The 19,390-nt window shown below is 44.1% G+C and overlaps 1 protein-coding gene across 1 annotated transcript; it reads left to right on the top strand.

The window, feature by feature from the left end:
* The first annotated feature begins 7,534 nt into the window (after positions 1-7,534).
* LOC131365256 (TGF-beta receptor type-2-like) lies at positions 7,535-17,196 on the top strand. Its single transcript, XM_058408962.1, has 7 exons — positions 7,535-7,796; positions 8,811-8,967; positions 9,222-9,415; positions 11,915-12,663; positions 15,976-16,117; positions 16,488-16,609; positions 16,850-17,196. Exons 1-7 carry the CDS (start codon positions 7,685-7,687, stop codon positions 17,042-17,044), a joined length of 1,671 nt encoding a protein of 556 aa, XP_058264945.1. The 5' UTR covers positions 7,535-7,684; the 3' UTR covers positions 17,045-17,196.
* The last annotated feature ends 2,194 nt before the right edge of the window (positions 17,197-19,390 follow it).

Raw genomic sequence — 19,390 nt, 5'->3', positions numbered from 1 at the left:
ACAGGAAAGAAATCAAGTGTCTCTGTGATTTTAGTCTTCAGGAATGTTTAGTGTGACGAGCATGTGTACATGAAACCAATCCCTTACAAAGAAGTCTACATGCTCCACATTATTTAACTGTGTACAGTTCTAGTTATAGACCCAGATTTATATTCCAGAATCTCCAAGCAACAGAACACATGCATTAAAAAAATTTTGATTCATTTATTTATCAGATGATTTTAAGTTGGTGTAAGGATGACAATATTACAAATTCAATCAACTCAATTAAACAGATTAATTGAAGTGACTTGGTATTAAATTACACTATATTGGCAAAAGTTTTGGGACGTCTGCCTTCACATGCACATGAATGTAATATGGAGTTGTCCCGCCCTTTGAATCTATAACAGCTTCAACTCTTCTGGGAAGGCTTTCCACAAGATTTATAGGAATTTTTGACCATTCCTCTAGAAGCACATTTGTGAGTTCAGGCACTGTGTGTTTATGAATCCTGGGTTGTGATTTGTGTAATAATGTAATAAAAACACATCCATTAGCTCCATGTGAAAAGAAGCTGGATATATACATCCTGGTCAGTGATGTTTTTCTGTTAATGAGTTTATTCTATAGTACAAACTCTCTCTAACCTCATTCCCTCTATTTACCAGAAACACAGCGGAGTGTGTCTGATGTGTTCACAGTCTGGCCCTGCGGCTGACACTGACATGCTCTCTGATTTCCAGAGAAGTTAACTCCTACCTCTGTGCATTTTTTTGGTGTAAGCACTCGCTGGAGACGCATGGAGACAGACAATGTTTTTTTTATTAGGTGTTCTTTTTGGCACCAACACTAGATGCTGTTTGGTTGAGTTTCACCCGTTAATTGTCATTACGAGGTTTTTGAACATAGTTAATATTAGCTTATTAGCTAGTCTGGTGTATCTTGGTGTCACACAGAACATGGTTACACATGTTGCATGTTGAAGTGATGAATAAAGGTAAGAAATAAACACTGAAACTTTTCATCTTTTTCTTTATGATGAAAAGTTCTGTGGCATAAAATTCTCTAATGGTACACATTTTGAAATATGAAGTATTTCAGTGCTGATAAGAACTGGGTTTGTGCAGGATACTTAAATGAAATGTTTTATATATATATAAATTGTGTGAAAATTTTAAAATGACACTGAGACACTAATTTATTTATTTATCCACAGTAATTTAATTTATTATTCATTTATAGTCATAATATTTCAGTCTGGATGAAAGTGAGATGTTTTATGAATCTTGATGTTTACACCTTGAACATTTCTATGCGGTAGATGATCAGAAGGTCACCTCCAAGCTGCCACCACTGGGCCCCTAAACTGGGCCCCTAAACAAACCCTCTGTGCTCCAGTGGCACTATATTATGGCTGACACCAGGGGCGGACTGGCCATCGGGAGCACCAGGACATTTCCTGATGGCCTGACGGTTGTTCTGGTCTGCCGCCACTAGGAATGAATCTATGAAATGACCAGAAATCAGAAATCAGAAAAAGTTTTATTGCCAGGTACAGCAAAGGGTCAGCAAGGAGCATGTTACAGTACTAGGAATTTGTCTTGGTATCAGGGTGCAAACATATACACAGGTAAATAAGTTAAATAAATATTGTATAAGGTGACTTGTATGAAAATTAGTGCAATAGAAAAATTTAAAAGGTGAGAGTGACTGTGAAAGTGACATCACCACATGACCCAATGTCAGCAACACACTGCTTAATTGGCTATTTCCAGAGGCGGGTAATCGGTGTGTTCGACAAACCAATCGGTATACGAGGTTAAAGTCCCGCGAGAGTGACTTAAGAGTGTGAGCTCGAATATGTGCCAGAGTCGCTCTCACAATACTTTGGAGTCTTCATCTAGCAGACAGACGCTTTCATCCAAAGCAACTTACAACAGATAAAATCAAACCAACGAACGAGCAACAACATGTAAGTGCTGTGACAAGTCTTGTGTGGTCTAACGCAGTACATGTAGCATGTTTTTTTAAAATAATAAATAAAAAGAATAAAAAGAAGATAGAATAGAGAGTGCTAGTGCGTCAAGGATTTTTATAATAAATAAAAGAAATTATAGAAGTAGAATAGAGAGTGTAAGTGTCAGAGGGTCAAGATTTTTTTTATAAAAATTAATTATCTGCACACGTGCATCTATAGTATGGCTAACTGCAAGCTAATGGTGTTCACAAAATATATTTTTAAAAAATATATATTGATAGAAGTTTTAAAAGAGCATGTGTTAGAGATGGGGAGAGAGAGAGAGATATTCAGGAAAAGATTAGAGAGAGTGAAATCCTTGATAATCCATGTGATTATTTCGACTTTAACTGAACTGCTGTGTAATCAGCTTTGTGAGATATGAGAAATGATGATCAGAGATTTGGTGAACCTGGCCTTAGGGTGCACATGTTTATATACAAGGGGAAGTGTAGGGTAAAGAGTGTGATTGTAAACCAGTGTGTACATGAGCACTGTACTGGTATGTGAGGATGCTGGTGTAGAAAGAGGCAAGATTTTATTTATCACATACACATTACAGTACAAGGAAATTCGTATTCTTCACATTTCATCACAACTGAGGTCAGAGCACAGGTCAGCCATGATCCAGTTCTCTGAAGCACAAAGGGTTAGGGGCCTTGCTCAGGGGCCCAACAGTGGCAGCATGGTGGTGCTGGTGCTTGAACCCCCAAAACACCACCTCATAACTGTTTGAGTCACCACTGACCCTAAAAGATGTATTAGTGTGTGAGTGGAGTAGTAGACGAGTGTATTAGTGTGTGAGTGGACTAGTAGATGAGTGTATTGGTGTGTGAGTGGACTAGTAGATGAGTGTGTTGGTGTGTGAGTGGACTAGTAGATGAGTGTATTGGTGTGTGAGTGGACTAGTAGATGAGTGTATTGGTGTGTGAGTGGACTAGTAGACGAGTGTTTTGGTGTGTGAGTGGACTAGTAGACGAGTGTTTTGGTGTGTGAGTGGACTAGTAGATGAGTGTATTGGTGTGTGAGTGGACTAGTAGATGAGTGTATTGGTGTGTGAGTGGACTAGTAGATGAGTGTGTTGGTGTGTGAGTGGACTAGTAGATGAGTGTATTGGTGTGTGAGTGGACTAGTAGATGAGTGTGTTGGTGTGTGAGTGGAGCAATAGACGAGTGTATTGGTGTGTGAGTGGACTAGTAGATGAGTGTGTTGGTGTGTGAGTGGACTAGTAGATGAGTGTGTTGGTGTGTGAGTGGACTAGTAGATGAGTGTGTTGGTGTGTGAGTGGACTAGTAGATGAGTGTATTGGTGTGTGAGTGGACTAGTAGATGAGTGTATTGGTGTGTGAGTGGACTAGTAGATGAGTGTGTTGGTGTGTGAGTGGACTAGTAGATGAGTGTATTGGTGTGTGAGTGGACTAGTAGATGAGTGTGTTGGTGTGTGAGTGGACTAGTAGATGAGTGTATTGGTGTGTGAGTGGAGCAGTAGACGAGTGTTTTGGTGTGTGAGTGGACTAGTAGATGAGTGTGTTGGTGTGTGAGTGGACTAGTAGATGAGTGTATTGGTGTGTGAGTGGACTAGTAGATGAGTGTATTGGTGTGTGAGTGGACTAGTAGATGAGTGTATTGGTGTGTGAGTGGACTAGTAGATGAGTGTGTTGGTGTGTGAGTGGACTAGTAGATGAGTGTGTTGGTGTGTGAGTGGACTAGTAGATGAGTGTATTGGTGTGTGAGTGGACTAGTAGATGAGTGTGTTGGTGTGTGAGTGGACTAGCAGATGAGTGTATTGGTGTGTGAGTGGACTAGCAGATGAGTGTATTGGTGTGTGAGTGGACTAGTAGATGAGTGTATTGGTGTGTGAGTGGACTAGCAGATGAGTGTATTGGTGTGTGAGTGGACTAGTAGATGAGTGTATTGGTGTGTGAGTGGACTAGTAGATGAGTGTGTTGGTGTGTGAGTGGACTAGTAGATGAGTGTGTTGGTGTGTGAGTGGACTAGTAGATGAGTGTATTGGTGTGTGAGTGGAGCAGTAGACGAGTGTTTTGGTGTGTGAGTGGACTAGTAGATGAGTGTGTTGGTGTGTGAGTGGACTAGTAGATGAGTGTGTTGGTGTGTGAGTGGACTAGTAGATGAGTGTATTGGTGTGTGAGTGGACTAGCAGATGAGTGTATTGGTGTGTGAGTGGACTAGCAGATGAGTGTATTGGTGTGTGAGTGGACTAGTAGATGAGTGTATTGGTGTGTGAGTGGACTAGTAGATGAGTGTGTTGGTGTGTGAGTGGACTAGTAGATGAGTGTATTGGTGTGTGAGTGGACTAGTAGATGAGTGTATTGGTGTGTGAGTGGACTAGTAGATGAGTGTGTTGGTGTGTGAGTGGACTAGTAGATGAGTGTATTGGTGTGTGAGTGGACTAGTAGATGAGTGTGTTGGTGTGTGAGTGGACTAGTAGATGAGTGTATTGGTGTGTGAGTGGACTAGTAGATGAGTGTATTGGTGTGTGAGTGGACTAGTAGACGAGTGTTTTGGTGTGTGAGTGGACTAGTAGATGAGTGTGTTGGTGTGTGAGTGGAGCAATAGACGAGTGTATTGGTGTGTGAGTGGACTAGTAGATGAGTGTGTTGGTGTGTGAGTGGAGCAATAGACGAGTGTATTGGTGTGTGAGTGGACTAGTAGATGAGTGTATTGGTGTGTGAGTGGACTAGTAGATGAGTGTGTTGGTGTGTGAGTGGAGCAATAGACGAGTGTATTGGTGTGTGAGTGGACTAGTAGTTGAGTGTGTTGGTGTGTGAGTGGAGCAATAGACGAGTGTATTGGTGTGTGAGTGGACTAGTAGATGAGTGTGTTGGTGTGTGAGTGGAGCAGTAGATGAGTGTATTGGTGTGTGAGTGGACTAGTAGATGAGTGTGTTGGTGTGTGAGTGGACTAGTAGATGAGTGTGTTGGTGTGTGAGTGGACTAGTAGATGAGTGTATTGGTGTGTGAGTGGAGCAGTAGATGAGTGTATTGGTGTGTGAGTGGACTAGTAGATGAGTGTGTTGGTGTGTGAGTGGACTAGTAGATGAGTGTGTTGGTGTGTGAGTGGACTAGTAGATGAGTGTATTGGTGTGTGAGTGGACTAGTAGATGAGTGTGTTGGTGTGTGAGTGGAGCAATAGACGAGTGTATTGGTGTGTGAGTGGACTAGTAGATGAGTGTGTTGGTGTGTGAGTGGACTAGTAGATGAGTGTATTGGTGTGTGAGTGGACTAGTAGATGAGTGTCTTGGTGTGTGAGTGGACTAGTAGACGAGTGTATTGGTGTGTGAGTGGACTCGTAGACGAGTGTATTGGTGTGTGAGTGGACTAGTAGATGAGTGTATTGGTGTGTGAGTGGACTCGTAGATGAGTGTATTGGTGTGTGAGTGGACTCGTAGACGAGTGTCTTGGTGTGTGAGTGGAGCAGTAGACGAGTGTATTGGTGTGTGAGTGGACTAGTAGATGAGTGTATTGGTGTGTGAGTGGACTAGTAGACGAGTGTATTGGTGTGTGAGTGGACTCGTAGACGAGTGTATTGGTGTGTGAGTGGACTAGTAGATGAGTGTATTGGTGTGTGAGTGGACTAGTAGATGAGTGTATTGGTGTGTGAGTGGACTAGTAGATGAGTGTGTTGGTGTGTGAGTGGACTAGTAGATGTGTGTGTTGGTGTGTGAGTGGAGTAGTAGATGAGTGTATTGGTGTGTGAGTGGACTCGTAGACGAGTGTATTGGTGTGTGAGTGGACTAGTAGATGAGTGTGTTGGTGTGTGAGTGGAGCAGTAGACGAGTGTATTGGTGTGTGAGTGGACTAGTAGATGAGTGTATTGGTGTGTGAGTGGACTAGTAGATGAGTGTGTTGGTGTGTGAGTGGACTAGTAGATGAGTGTGTTGGTGTGTGAGTGGACTAGTAGATGAGTGTATTGGTGTGTGAGTGGACTAGTAGATGAGTGTGTTGGTGTGTGAGTGGACTAGTAGATGAGTGTGTTGGTGTGTGAGTGGAGCAGTAGACGAGTGTATTGGTGTGTGAGTGGACTAGTAGATGAGTGTATTGGTGTGTGAGTGGAGTAGTAGACGAGTGTATTGGTGTGTGAGTGGACTAGTAGATGAGTGTATTGGTGTGTGAGTGGAGTAGTAGACGAGTGTATTGGTGTGTGAGTGGACTAGTAGATGAGTGTATTGGTGTGTGAGTGGACTAGTAGATGAGTGTATTGGTGTGTGAGTGGACTAGTAGATGAGTGTATTGGTGTGTGAGTGGACTAGTAGATGAGTGTATTGGTGTGTGAGTGGAGCAGTAGACGAGTGTATTGGTGTGTGAGTGGACTAGTAGATGAGTGTATTGGTGTGTGAGTGGACTAGTAGATGAGTGTATTGGTGTGTGAGTGGACTAGTAGATGAGTGTATTGGTGTGTCAGTGGAGTAGTAGACCAGTGTATTGGTGTGTGAGTGGACTAGTAGATGAGTGTATTGGTGTGTGAGTGGACTAGTAGATGAGTGTATTGGTGTGTGAGTGGAGCAGTAGACGAGTGTATTGGTGTGTGAGTGGACTAGTAGATGAGTGTGTTGGTGTGTGAGTGGAGCAGTAGATGAGTGTTTTGGTGTGTGAGTGGACTAGTAGATGAGTGTCTTGGTGTGTGAGTGGACTAGTAGATGAGTGTGTTGGTGTGTGAGTGGACTAGTAGATGAGTGTATTGGTGTGTGAGTGGAGCAGTAGACGAGTGTATTGGTGTGTGAGTGGAGTAGTAGACGAGTGTATTGGTGTGTGAGTGGACTAGTAGATGAGTGTATTGGTGTGTGAGTGGAGCAGTAGACGAGTGTATTGGTGTGTGAGTGGACTAGTAGATGAGTGTATTGGTGTGTGAGTGGAGCAGTAGACGAGTGTTTTGGTGTGTGAGTGGACTAGTAGATGAGTGTGTTGGTGTGTGAGTGGAGCAGTAGACGAGTGTTTTGGTGTGTGAGTGGACTAGTAGACGAGTGTGTTGGTGTGTGAGTGGACTAGTAGATGAGTGTGTTGGTGTGTGAGTGGACTAGTAGATGAGTGTATTGGTGTGTGAGTGGAGCAGTAGATGAGTGTATTGGTGTGTGAGTGGACTCGTAGACGAGTGTATTGGTGTGTGAGTGGACTAGTAGACGAGTGTATTGGTGTGAGAGTGGACTAGTAGATGTGTGTGTTGGTGTGTGAGTGGAGCAGTAGACGAGTGTTTTGGTGTGTGAGTGGACTAGTAGATGAGTGTATTGGCGCTCCTGGATAAATGTAATACACGGTGAAACCACTGGGGACGGCAGCAGTGCTCACACTGGCCTGTGTGTAGAAGTGTGTTTAGGCCCAACTGTTTTTATTTTTAAAGAGTGTGTGTGTGTGTGTTGTGGCATAGTGACCTTTCCACTTCATGTGTCTGTGGTGTGCAGTGTGTGATACAGATCTGGAAATGAGCGGTTGCACAACCAGCACTTACCATAAACAGCAAAACAGACAGTATGAGAGAGGCAGCTCTTTTTTTTTTTCAGATTTCCTGTCTGCTGTCTGACTCATAGCGACAAACTTCTTCCTTCTTTCTCTTTCTCTGTGAACGCGTGTGTGGTGTGTTGTGTAAAGCAGAGGGAGGAGATGGATGAAGAACCTGCTCAGTAGTGGGTATATAAGTGTGTTTAAATGGAGGTTATGATGATGGCTGATGGATGGAGCAGTGGAATGATCCGTTTAGAGGAGTGGTAATGGAGCGACTCGGTCAACCTGTGGTGCGCTGCGCACTGCTGCTCGCCTGCACTTCCCTTTTTACAGGCCTCCATGGTGAGTAACACACTTCCTTACACGCACACAAATGGTATCCAACATATCTGTCTTGAGTTTTACAGCATTTTATAATAACATCACTTATAATGCTGTGTAACAGTTACACATTAAAATAAATCACATACCCTGAACAATTCCAGCACGAATGTAGAAGTACTTCTTTCTGATTGGCCAGCAGGTGTGTTTTTTCTCTTTGTTTATTTGTTTATTTATCAAGATACATGTGAGAAAAAATACGATCAAAAATGTTTTATGGTTATAAAAGAGATATTCAGATATTCACCAAGTTGTTTATTTTTCAGTAACAGAACATATGTGAGTGTTTTGTTTCGCTTTTATACAACAGCAATTTTTTTTTCAACTTTTACTTCTTTTTATATTTATATATATTATTAAACACTTACCTTATTCACCTACAACCTTTTCATCTGTTTGCAGTTACATTTAATATTACAGAGTGACATTAAAGCCAGTTCCAGTTCACAGTTGCGTTATAGCAGTGTTATAAAGTTTCCCTCAGCAGCCTATTCTCTCTATTCCCTCTCTTTCTCTCTCTCTCTCTCTCTCTCTCTCTCTCTCTATTCTCTCTCTCCCGCTCTCTCTCTCTCTCTCTCAAATAATAATAAGATTCGTAAATCTCAGCTGCTCATGTCACTGAGAAACAAAGAAGTGTAAACTCCTCTGTCCTAAAGATGTGGGGAACTTCAAGCTCCAGCTTCACCTCTGACACTGGAGACTCCTTCCACACGTCATACAGACGAATTTAACGTCTTATAACACCTTGACACTCACTATCCACGTCTCTGTGAATGAGCTGTTGCTATGGAAACAATTAGGTATCAGAGCGAGTGCATTAATATAAACCTGCGCTACAGGCAGAGCTGCTGTTAGAGAGAATTAATCAACACCTCATCCACCAATCAGAGTCCAGAACTCAGCAGTAATGTGGTGCAAACTTCATTTTTAACATCATTATTTTTTATTACATTTCTCTCTCTTTCTGTCCCTCAGCGAGTCCCGTCTCTCACAATCCATTCATTCTGAGTAATCTGTGTAAGTTCTGTGATGTCAGGCAGAGTGAGTGTAATGGCACTGAGGGTCACTGCATGGTCCCCTGCAATATCACCTCCATCTGTGAGCACAGTGACGAGGTCTGCGTTAGTGCATGGTATGTACACACACACACACACACACACACGCACACACACACACACACACACACACACACACGCACACACACGCACACACACGCACACACACACACACACACACACACACACACTGGTCACTTTATTATTATTATTATTATTAATAATTATATAATTATTTGATTCTTATTCTAATGTCCTCAATCTCCAGATGTATTATATCAAATGTAGCAAGTTCCATGTACATAAATCTTCTATTATTATTATTATGAAGGCGCAGGGATGGTGAGAATATTACCGTGGAAACAGTGTGTCATAACCCGGCGTTGCCGTTTTATGGTGTGATGCTGAAAGACTTCAACACCAAGGAGTGCGTGATGAAGCAGTACGAAAAACTCGGGCCTGATATGTACGTCTGCTCCTGCAGCCAAGAGGAGGAGTGTAACGAAAAGCTCATTTTCTCCATCGGTAAACTGATCTCACTTCAGCTCAACAACACGTTTATGGTTTGGTGAAACAATCTGCTAGAATTTTAGTTTAACGTAAAGATCAGCAGATCTCAGAACAGCTCCAAATTTTAGGTTCCTAAGCTCAGGGATGTACCGTGGAGAGGAACGGCTCTAATGAATAATAAGAGAATTAGAGATGAGGTTAGAAGAGAGTGGAGTAGAAAAAGAGGAAAAAATAGAAGCATTACAGAATGAGGAGGTGTTGATGGACCCGGGAACGCTGAAGTAAAACAACCACAAAGCCTCCGCCATTACAGCACAGAGAAACTCTTCATCAGATGTCCGAGTTTTTAGGAAGTCAGTGTCAGGGCACTGATCAGGTGTAATACCCCACCCCTGGGGCAGCAGGGTAAAGGGCCTTACTCCAGGGTTAAGCAGTGGCAGCTTGGTGCCATGCAGTGTAACCTCACTTATATCAGATCAGATCATATCAGTGAGGTGAAGGCTTGTGTTAGATCAGATCATATCAGTGAGGTGAAGGCTTGTGTTAGATCAGATCATATCAGTGAGGGCTTGTGTTAGATCAGATCATATCAGTGAGGGCTTGTGTTAGATCAGATCATATCAGTGAGGGCTTGTGTTAGATCAGATCAGATCAGTGAGGTGAGGGCTTGTGTTAGATCAGATCAGATCAGTGAGGTGAGGGCTTGTGTTAGATCAGATCATATCAGTGAGGTGAGGGCTTGTGTTAGATCAGATTAGATCAGTGAGGGCTTGTGTTAGATCAGATTAGATCAGTGAGGGCTTGTGTTAGATCAGATTAGATCAGTGAGGGCTTGTGTTAGATCAGATTAGATCAGTGAGGGCTTGTGTTAGATCAGATTAGATCAGTGAGGGCTTGTGTTAGATCAGATCAGATCAGTGAGGTGAGGGCTTGTGTTAGATCAGATCAGATCAGTGAGGTGAGGGCTTGTGTTAGATCAGATCATATCAGTGAGGTGAGGGCTTGTGTTAGATCAGATCAGATCAGTGAGGGCTTGTGTTAGATCAGATTAGATCAGTGAGGGCTTGTGTTAGATCAGATTAGATCAGTGAGGGCTTGTGTTAGATCAGATTAGATCAGTGAGGGCTTGTGTTAGATCAGATCAGATCAGTGAGGGCTTGTGTTAGATCAGATCAGTGAGGGCTTGTGTTAGATCAGATTAGATCAGTGAGGGTTTGTGTTAGATCAGATTAGATCAGTGAGGGCTTGTGTTAGATCAGATTAGATCAGTGAGGGCTTGTGTTAGATCAGATCAGATCAGTGAGGGCTTGTGTTAGATCAGATTAGATCAGTGAGGGTTTGTGTTAGATCAGATTAGATCAGTGAGGGCTTGTGTTAGATCAGATTAGATCAGTGAGGGCTTGTGTTAGATCAGATCATATCAGTGAGGGCTTGTGTTAGATCAGATTAGATCAGTGAGGGCTTGTGTTAGATCAGATTAGATCAGTGAGGGCTTGTGTTAGATCAGATCAGATCAGTGAGGGCTTGTGTTAGATCAGATCAGTGAGGGCTTGTGTTAGATCAGATTAGATCAGTGAGGGTTTGTGTTAGATCAGATTAGATCAGTGAGGGCTTGTGTTAGATCAGATTAGATCAGTGAGGGCTTGTGTTAGATCAGATTAGATCAGTGAGGGCTTGTGTTAGATCAGATTAGATCAGTGAGGGCTTGTGTTAGATCAGATTAGATCAGTGAGGGCTTGTGTTAGATCAGATTAGATCAGTGAGGGCTTGTGTTAGATCAGATCAGTGAGGGCTTGTGTTAGATCAGATCAGTGAGGGCTTGTGTTAGATCAGATTAGATCAGTGAGGGCTTGTGTTAGATCAGATTAGATCAGTGAGGGCTTGTGTTAGATCAGATTAGATCAGTGAGGGCTTGTGTTAGATCAGATTAGATCAGTGAGGGCTTGTGTTAGATCAGATCAGTGAGGGCTTGTGTTAGATCAGATCAGTGAGGGCTTGTGTTAGATCAGATTAGATCAGTGAGGGCTTGTGTTAGATCAGATCAGTGAGGGCTTGTGTTAGATCAGATCAGTGAGGGCTTGTGTTAGATCAGATTAGATCAGTGAGGGATTGTGTTAGATCAGTGAGGTCAAAGACACTGAAGAGTCTGATCCAAATCCCTAAAAGGAAAGGTTCAGGTAATCCAAGTTTATTGTTGGTTTAAGAATGTTGATCAGACAGGACAGGTGACAAAACACAGAGTAAGAGTCAGTGTCTGATCTTTCAGTTTAAATAAAGTTTAAATAAACAAGAGTCTGATCTTTCAGTTTAGATCTTTTAAAAACACATCTTTTAATTCGAATCATTTAAATAAAGTTTTTTTTTTTCAAACTGAATGTCATTAGTTTATTACCTCTCGGTGCAGGTTTGTGGGTTTTATTGTATTTAGTGCCCTACACAGGGCAGAAGTGTGCAGCTGCACCGTAATCATTAGAACAGGATAATAATTAATACTGAGTTTGTGTTTATCCCCAGAGACACCAGTGAAGACCCCCCTGATGTCCATCGTCCTGGTCGTCCTGGTGCCTGTCGCCATGCTGGTCCTCGCACTCCTCTCCTTTATTTACTGTTGCTGCGTCCACTCACTCCGCTCGTCCAAAATGAAGCACGACTTCAGCGACACACGCTCCATCCTCACCCTCAGACACGAACGTTCGGACAGCGTCTCTAACTGGCTCAATCACAACACGGAGCTTCTGCCCCTCCATCTGGATGAGATGGTGGGAAAAGGACGATTCGCCTCTGTGCATCGCGCCCGGCTCGGCCAGAAGAGTGAAAACGGGGTGTTCCAGATGGTCGCGGTGAAGATCTTCCCACTGGAGGAGTTTCTGTCCTGGAAGACCGAGCGCGAGATCTTCCTGGACCCAGAGCTCTGTCACGAGAACATCGTCCACTTCCTGGCCGCGGAGAAGCACACGCTAGAGCGACAGCTGTGGCTGATCACGGCCTATCACTCTCGAGGAAACCTGCGAGACTTCCTCAGTGGACACCAGCTGGAGTGGGAGGAGCTCTGCAAGATGGGTGGTGATATCGTAAGGGGCTTGGCTCACCTGCACAGCGACCGAAACACAGTGGGCGGAGTCAAATCGGCGATCGCTCACCGAGACCTGAAGAGTGACAACGTGCTGGTGAAAGATGACCGAAGCTGCTGCATCTGTGACTTCGGCCTCAGCATCAAACTGGACAGCAACATGAGCACAGAGGAGCTCGCTAACAGAGGACAGGTGACACTACACACACACAATACACACACACACACACAGCAACATGAGCACAGAGGAGCTCGCTAACAGAGGACAGGTGACACTACACACACACACAATACACACACACACACACACACAGCAACATGAGCACAGAGGAGCTCGCTAACAGAGGACAGGTGACACTACACACACACACAATACACACACACACACACACACACAGCAACATGAGCACAGAGGAGCTCGCTAACAGAGGACAGGTGACACTACACACACACACAATACACACACACACACACACACACACAGCAACATGAGCACAGAGGAGCTCGCTAACAGAGGACAGGTGACACTACACACACTACACTACACAATACACACACATACACACTACACAATACACACACACACTACACATACACACACAAACACAGACACTACACAATACACACATACATGATGATGTGTGTGACGTGTAACGTGTGACGTGTAATGTGTGTGACGTGTAACGTGTGTGATGTGTAACGTGTGTGACGTGTGTGATGTGTAACATGTGTGATGTGTAACGTGTGTAACCTGTGTGATGTGTGTGACGTGTAACGTGTGTGATGTGTGTGATGTGTAACGTGTGTGACGTGTAACGTGTGTGATGTGTGTGACGTGTGATGTGTGTGACATGTAACGTGTGTGACGTGTGTAACGTGTGTGACGTATGTGATGTGTAATGTGTGTGATGTGTAACGTGTGTGATGTGTAACGTGTGTGACGTGTGTGATGTGTTTGACGTGTGACGTGTGTGACGTGTGTGACATGTAACATGTGTGATGTGTAACTTGTGTAACGTGTGTGACGTGTAACGTGTGTGACGTGTGTAACGTGTGTGACGTGTAACGTGTGTGATGTGTAACTTGTGTAACGTGTGTGACGTGTGTAACGTGTGTGATGTGTAACGTGTGTGATGTGTGTGACGTGTAACGTGTGTGATATGTAACTTGTGTGATGTGTAACGTGTGTGATGTGTGTGATGTGTAACTTGTGTAACGTGTGTGACGTGTAACGTGTGTGACGTGTGTGACGTGTAACGTGTGTGACGTGTGTGACGTGTAACGTGTGTGACGTGTGTGACGTGTGTGATGTGTAACTTGTGTAACGTGTGTGACGTGTAACGTGTGTGATGTGTAACGTGTGTGTGACATGTGTAACGAGTGTGATGTGTAACGTGTGATGTGTGTGATGTGTGACGTGTGTGATGTGTAATGTGTGTGACGTGTGTAACGAGTGTGATGTGTAACATGTGTGATGTGTGTGATGTGTGACGTGTAACGAGTGTGATGTGTAACGTGTGTGATGTGTGTGATGTGTGACGTGTGTGATGTGTAATGTGTGTGACGTGTGTAACGAGTGTGATGTGTAACGTGTGTGATGTGTGTGATGTGTGACGTGTGTGATGTGTAATGTGTGTGACGTGTGTGATGTGTAATGTGTGTGACGTGTGTAACGAGTGTGATGTGTAACGTGTGTGACGTGTGTGATGTGTAACGTGTGTGATGTGTGTGATGTGTGACGTGTGTGACGTGTAACGAGTGTGATGTGTAACGTGTGTGATGTGTGACGTGTGTGATGTGTAATGTGTGTGACGTGTGTAACGAGTGTGATGTGTAACGTGTGTGATGTGTGACGTGTGTGATGTGTAATGTGTGTGACGTGTGTAACGAGTGTGATGTGTAACGTGTGTGATGTGTGACGTGTGTGATGTGTAATGTGTGTGACGTGTAACGTGTGTGATGTGTGTGATGTGTAATGTGTGACGTGTGTAACGAGTGTGATGTGTAACGTGTGTGACGTGTAACGTGTGTGATGTGTGTGATGTGTGACGTGTAACGTGTGTGATGTGTGTGATGTGTAATGTGTGTGACGTGTGTAACGAGTGTGATGTGTAACGTGTGTGACGTGTAACGTGTGTGACGTGTAACGTGTGTGATGTGTGTGATGTGTAATGTGTGTGACGTGTGTAACGAGTGTGATGTGTAACGTGTGTGATGTGTGACGTGTGTGATGTGTAATGTGTGTGACGTGTGTAACGAGTGTGATGTGTAACGTGTGTGATGTGTGACGTGTGTGATGTGTAATGTGTGTGACGTGTAACGTGTGTGATGTGTGTGATGTGTAATGTGTGTGACGTGTGTAACGAGTGTGATGTGTAACGTGTGTGACGTGTAACGTGTGTGATGTGTGTGATGTGTGACGTGTAACGTGTGTGATGTGTAATGTGTGTGACGTGTGTAACGAGTGTGATGTGTAACGTGTAACGTGTGTGATGTGTAACGTGTGTGATGTGTGTGATGTGTGACGTGTGTGACGTGTAACGAGTGTGATGTGTAACGTGTGTGATGTGTGACGTGTGTGATGTGTAATGTGTGTGACGTGTGTAACGAGTGTGATGTGTAACGTGTGTGATGTGTGACGTGTGTGATGTGTAATGTGTGTGACGTGTGTAACGAGTGTGATGTGTAACGTGTGTGATGTGTGACGTGTGTGATGTGTAATGTGTGTGACGTGTAACGTGTGTGATGTGTGTGATGTGTAATGTGTGACGTGTGTAACGAGTGTGATGTGTAACGTGTGTGACGTGTAACGTGTGTGATGTGTGTGATGTGTGACGTGTAACGTGTGTGATGTGTGTGATGTGTAATGTGTGTGACGTGTGTAACGAGTGTGATGTGTAACGTGTGTGACGTGTAACGTGTGTGACGTGTAACATGTGTGATGTGTGTGATGTGTAATGTGTGTGACGTGTGTAACGAGTGTGATGTGTAACGTGTGTGATGTGTGACGTGTGTGATGTGTAATGTGTGTGACGTGTGTAACGAGTGTGATGTGTAACGTGTGTGATGTGTGACGTGTGTGATGTGTAATGTGTGTGACGTGTAACGTGTGTGATGTGTGTGATGTGTAATGTGTGTGACGTGTGTAACGAGTGTGATGTGTAACATGTGTGACGTGTAACGTGTGTGATGTGTGTGATGTGTGACGTGTAACGTGTGTGATGTGTGTGATGTGTAATGTGTGTGACGTGTGTAACGAGTGTGATGTGTAACGTGTGACGTGTAACGTGTGTGACGTGTAACGTGTGTGATGTGTGTGATGTGTGACGTGTAACGTGTGTGATGTGTGTGACGTGTGTAACGAGTGTGATGTGTAACGTGTGTGACGTGTAACGTGTGTGACGTGTAACGTGTGTGATGTGTGTGATGTGTAATGTGTGTGACGTGTGTAATGAGTGTGATGTGTAACGTGTGTGACGTGTGTGACGTGTGTCCCTGTGTTCAGGTGGGCACGGCGAGGTACATGGCCCCCGAGGTGCTGGAGTCCAGACTGAACCTGGAGAACATCGAGTCCTTCAAGCAGGCAGATGTTTACTCCATGGCTCTGGTGCTGTGGGAGATCACCTCCAGGTGCAGCGCTAATGGAGGTAGCACCTTTATGATAACCCCAGTTATCATCTTAGCATTTCCAGATCATCAGAATTAGCAGCATTCTCTCTTATTTATCTATTTTCTGACATATTTCTTTCTTTCTTTCTTTCTTTCTTTCTTTCTTTCCTTCCTTCCATCCTTCCTTCCTTCCTTCCCTGAACATAAACATCCACATAGCATGTTGGCTCAATAGCTAAATATCACTTTATGAAATGAAGTATGAGGCACATTCAGTAAAATACATAGCTCAGGCTCTTCCTGCACCTCCACCTGCACTTCCTGTGCACTGTGGTTACTTCTATCAGACACATTCACCCCTGCTGTGTGTGTGTGTGTGTGTGTGTGTGTGTGTGTGTGTGTGTGTAGAGGTGAGAGAGTACGAGCCACCGTTTGGAAAGCTGCATCAGCCGTGTATCGAGAGCATGAAGGACATGGTGATCCGAGACCGAGAGCGACCAGAGATCCCGTCCAGCTGGAGGACACACCCGGTAACTACACTAACGTTGCTAAGCTAAGCTACCATGCAAACACCTAGCCACAGCTGTGCAGTAAATTTAGCGGTGTGATGTCATACAGCTGCTGCTAGAAAGATCAGGTTAATGTTAGCTAGTTAGTAGCTACGTGAAGTCACGTAGCTAAATACGTAGCTAAATACGTGAAGTCACGTAGCTAGCTACATTTGCTAATAGGAACTAATTCTCCAGTGTGTGTGTGTGTGTGTGTTGCAGGGTGTGAACCTGGTGTGTGAGATAATCGAGGAATGCTGGGATCAGGATCCAGAGGCTCGGCTGTCGTCTCTGTGCGTATCCGAGAGATTTCATCTTTTCAGCGATCCCTTGTTCCTCCACTCCGACTCTGTGGATGAGGAGAAAGCAGGCAGCCTGTCAGAGTCAGGGGCGGAGTTATTACAGTTAACTTCCTGAAATGACTGAAATTCAATGTCTTTGAAGAAAATCTGCTTCAAAACCCAGAGCTTTTATAATTAATGCTAACATTTCTGTACTGTGAATAAAGAGCTAATGAAACAGTGACGCAAACCCATTTTATAATAAAGCACATGAAGCTAACCTGCTAATCACGGCTCCAGAGTCATCACTTAGTGACCTCCACCTGTCGCGTGTGTTTTCGTGACAAAACGTGGTTTGGGGGCGGCTTCGAGGTGTTGAGTGACAAGAGTTGTTGTCAGATGGTGTGGTGTGTGGCGCCCTCTTGTGGATCATTTACGAAGCGTCGCGTAGTGTGAACACCACAAGGACAAAAAGACATACAGTGAAGTCATGTAGTCTGAACAGAAAAGCGATCTGCCGATGGTTAAAGTCCTGTAGTGTGACCAGGCCTTAAGTGGAAATGTCCAAATTGGGCCCAATTAGCCATTTACCCTCCCCGGTGTCATGTGACTCGTTAGTGTTACAAGGTCTCAGGTGTGAATGGGGAGCAGGTGTGTTAAATTTGGTGTTATCGCTCTCACAGTCTCTCATACTGGTCACTGGAAGTTCAACATGGCACCTCATGGCAAAGAACTCTCTGAGGATCTGAAAAAAAGAATTGTTGCTCTACATAAAGATGGCCTAGGCTATAGATTCAAGATTCAAGAAGGTTTATTGTCATTTCCCCCTCATGTATCTGACGCAGTACAGAGTGAAATGAAACAGCGTTTCTCCAGGACCTGGTGCTACAGAAACATACAACATAAAGATCAAACACAAAACAACACGGAGCTAGGACAGGAGTTTGTCCAAGACAGATGAAGTGTAAGTGTGCAGCTAGGTGCAAACAGTGCAATGACAACACAGTGCAGAGACAGGAAGTACAAAAAGACAACAGAAACACAGGACACTTAGCGCTGAAAAAAAAGAAAAGAACGTGTAATGAAATGTAAATTAAATAAAATAAAATGAAATGATGTACAACTTTGAGAAACTGTAGGAAAAAAACATCCAACTAATAACATATATGACTGTAACATATATTTATATATATACAGGGTGGGGCACAAAAACTTCCCTTTTTTTGAAGGCGAATGAAAGAAAAATTGTGGCTGATAAACAAAATGTATTTTTTGATAATGAAAGAACATAATTTCAAATTTCAAATCATGCAGTGTTAAACAGTGGCCACCGTTGTCTATGCACTGATGCAACCGATTTCTGACGTTTCCCTCTATACGTTCCAACATGTCCACCAGAATTCGGGCTATTTCCTGCCGAATAACATTCTTCAGCTGAAGCAGGTTTGTGGGGCGATGTTTAAAAACCTCTGCCTTGAGGTATCCCCATAAAAAAAATCACAGGGCGTTAGATCGGGCGAGCGCGCCGCCCACGGGATGTCACCTCTAATCGAGATGAGCCGTCTGGGGAACAATGCCCTCAAAACTGGCATCGAAGCTCGGGATGTGGGGCGTGGCACCATCCTGTTGAAACCAGACATTTCCTAGGTTCATTTCTTTAAGAGACGTTTCGAAAAAGTTTTGCATCATGTCCACATACTACTGTGAACTGACAGTAACTGCTCGATTGTCCTCCTCAAAAAAAGGAAAAGGAAGTTTCTGTGCCCCATCCTGTATATATAGATATATAGCGGCCTGACAACATGTGCAAAAATACAGTAGCAGCGGTTGAGGTAGTGCAAAATAGAAATAAATATAAATATAGCAGCAGATGAAATAAACACAGTGTTTGAGGTAGTGCAATAAGTATCGAACAATATAAGTTATGTGTGTGAGTGTATGTGTGCGCATGTGAGAGAGACAGACAGTTATGTACAGTTCAGTCCTGAGTGTGTGTGTGTGTGTGTGTGTGTGAGAGAGAGTTTTGTACGGTTCTGTCCCGGGTGTTGAGGAGCCTGATGGCTTGAGGAAAGAAACTGTTACAGTCTGGTTGTGAGGCCCGAATGCTCCGGTACCTCTTTCCAGATGGCAGAAGGGTGAAGAGTGTGTGTGAGGGGTGTGTGGGGTGTGTAAGAGTGTGTGTGAGGGGTGTGTGGGGTGTGTAAGAGTGTGTGTGAGGGGTCTGTGGGGTGTGTAAGAGTGTGTGTGAGGGGTGTGTAAGAGTGTGTGTGAGGGGTGTGTGTCTGTCCTCACTATCCCCTGAAGGGTCTTGTGATCCGAGACGGTGCAGTTCCCAAACCAGGCAGTGATGCAGCTGCTCAGGACGCTCTCCATGGTCCCTCTGTAGAACACAGTCAGGATGGGGGAGGGAGATGGGCTTTCCTCAGCCTCCTCAGGAAGTAGAGGCGCTGCTGGGCTTTCTTGGTGATGGAGCTGGTGTTGA

This window comes from Hemibagrus wyckioides, linkage group LG14, assembly GCF_019097595.1.
Source record: "Hemibagrus wyckioides isolate EC202008001 linkage group LG14, SWU_Hwy_1.0, whole genome shotgun sequence".
NCBI classification, from domain to species: domain Eukaryota; kingdom Metazoa; phylum Chordata; class Actinopteri; order Siluriformes; family Bagridae; genus Hemibagrus; species Hemibagrus wyckioides.
This window is presented reverse-complemented; position numbering and strand designations above follow the sequence as displayed.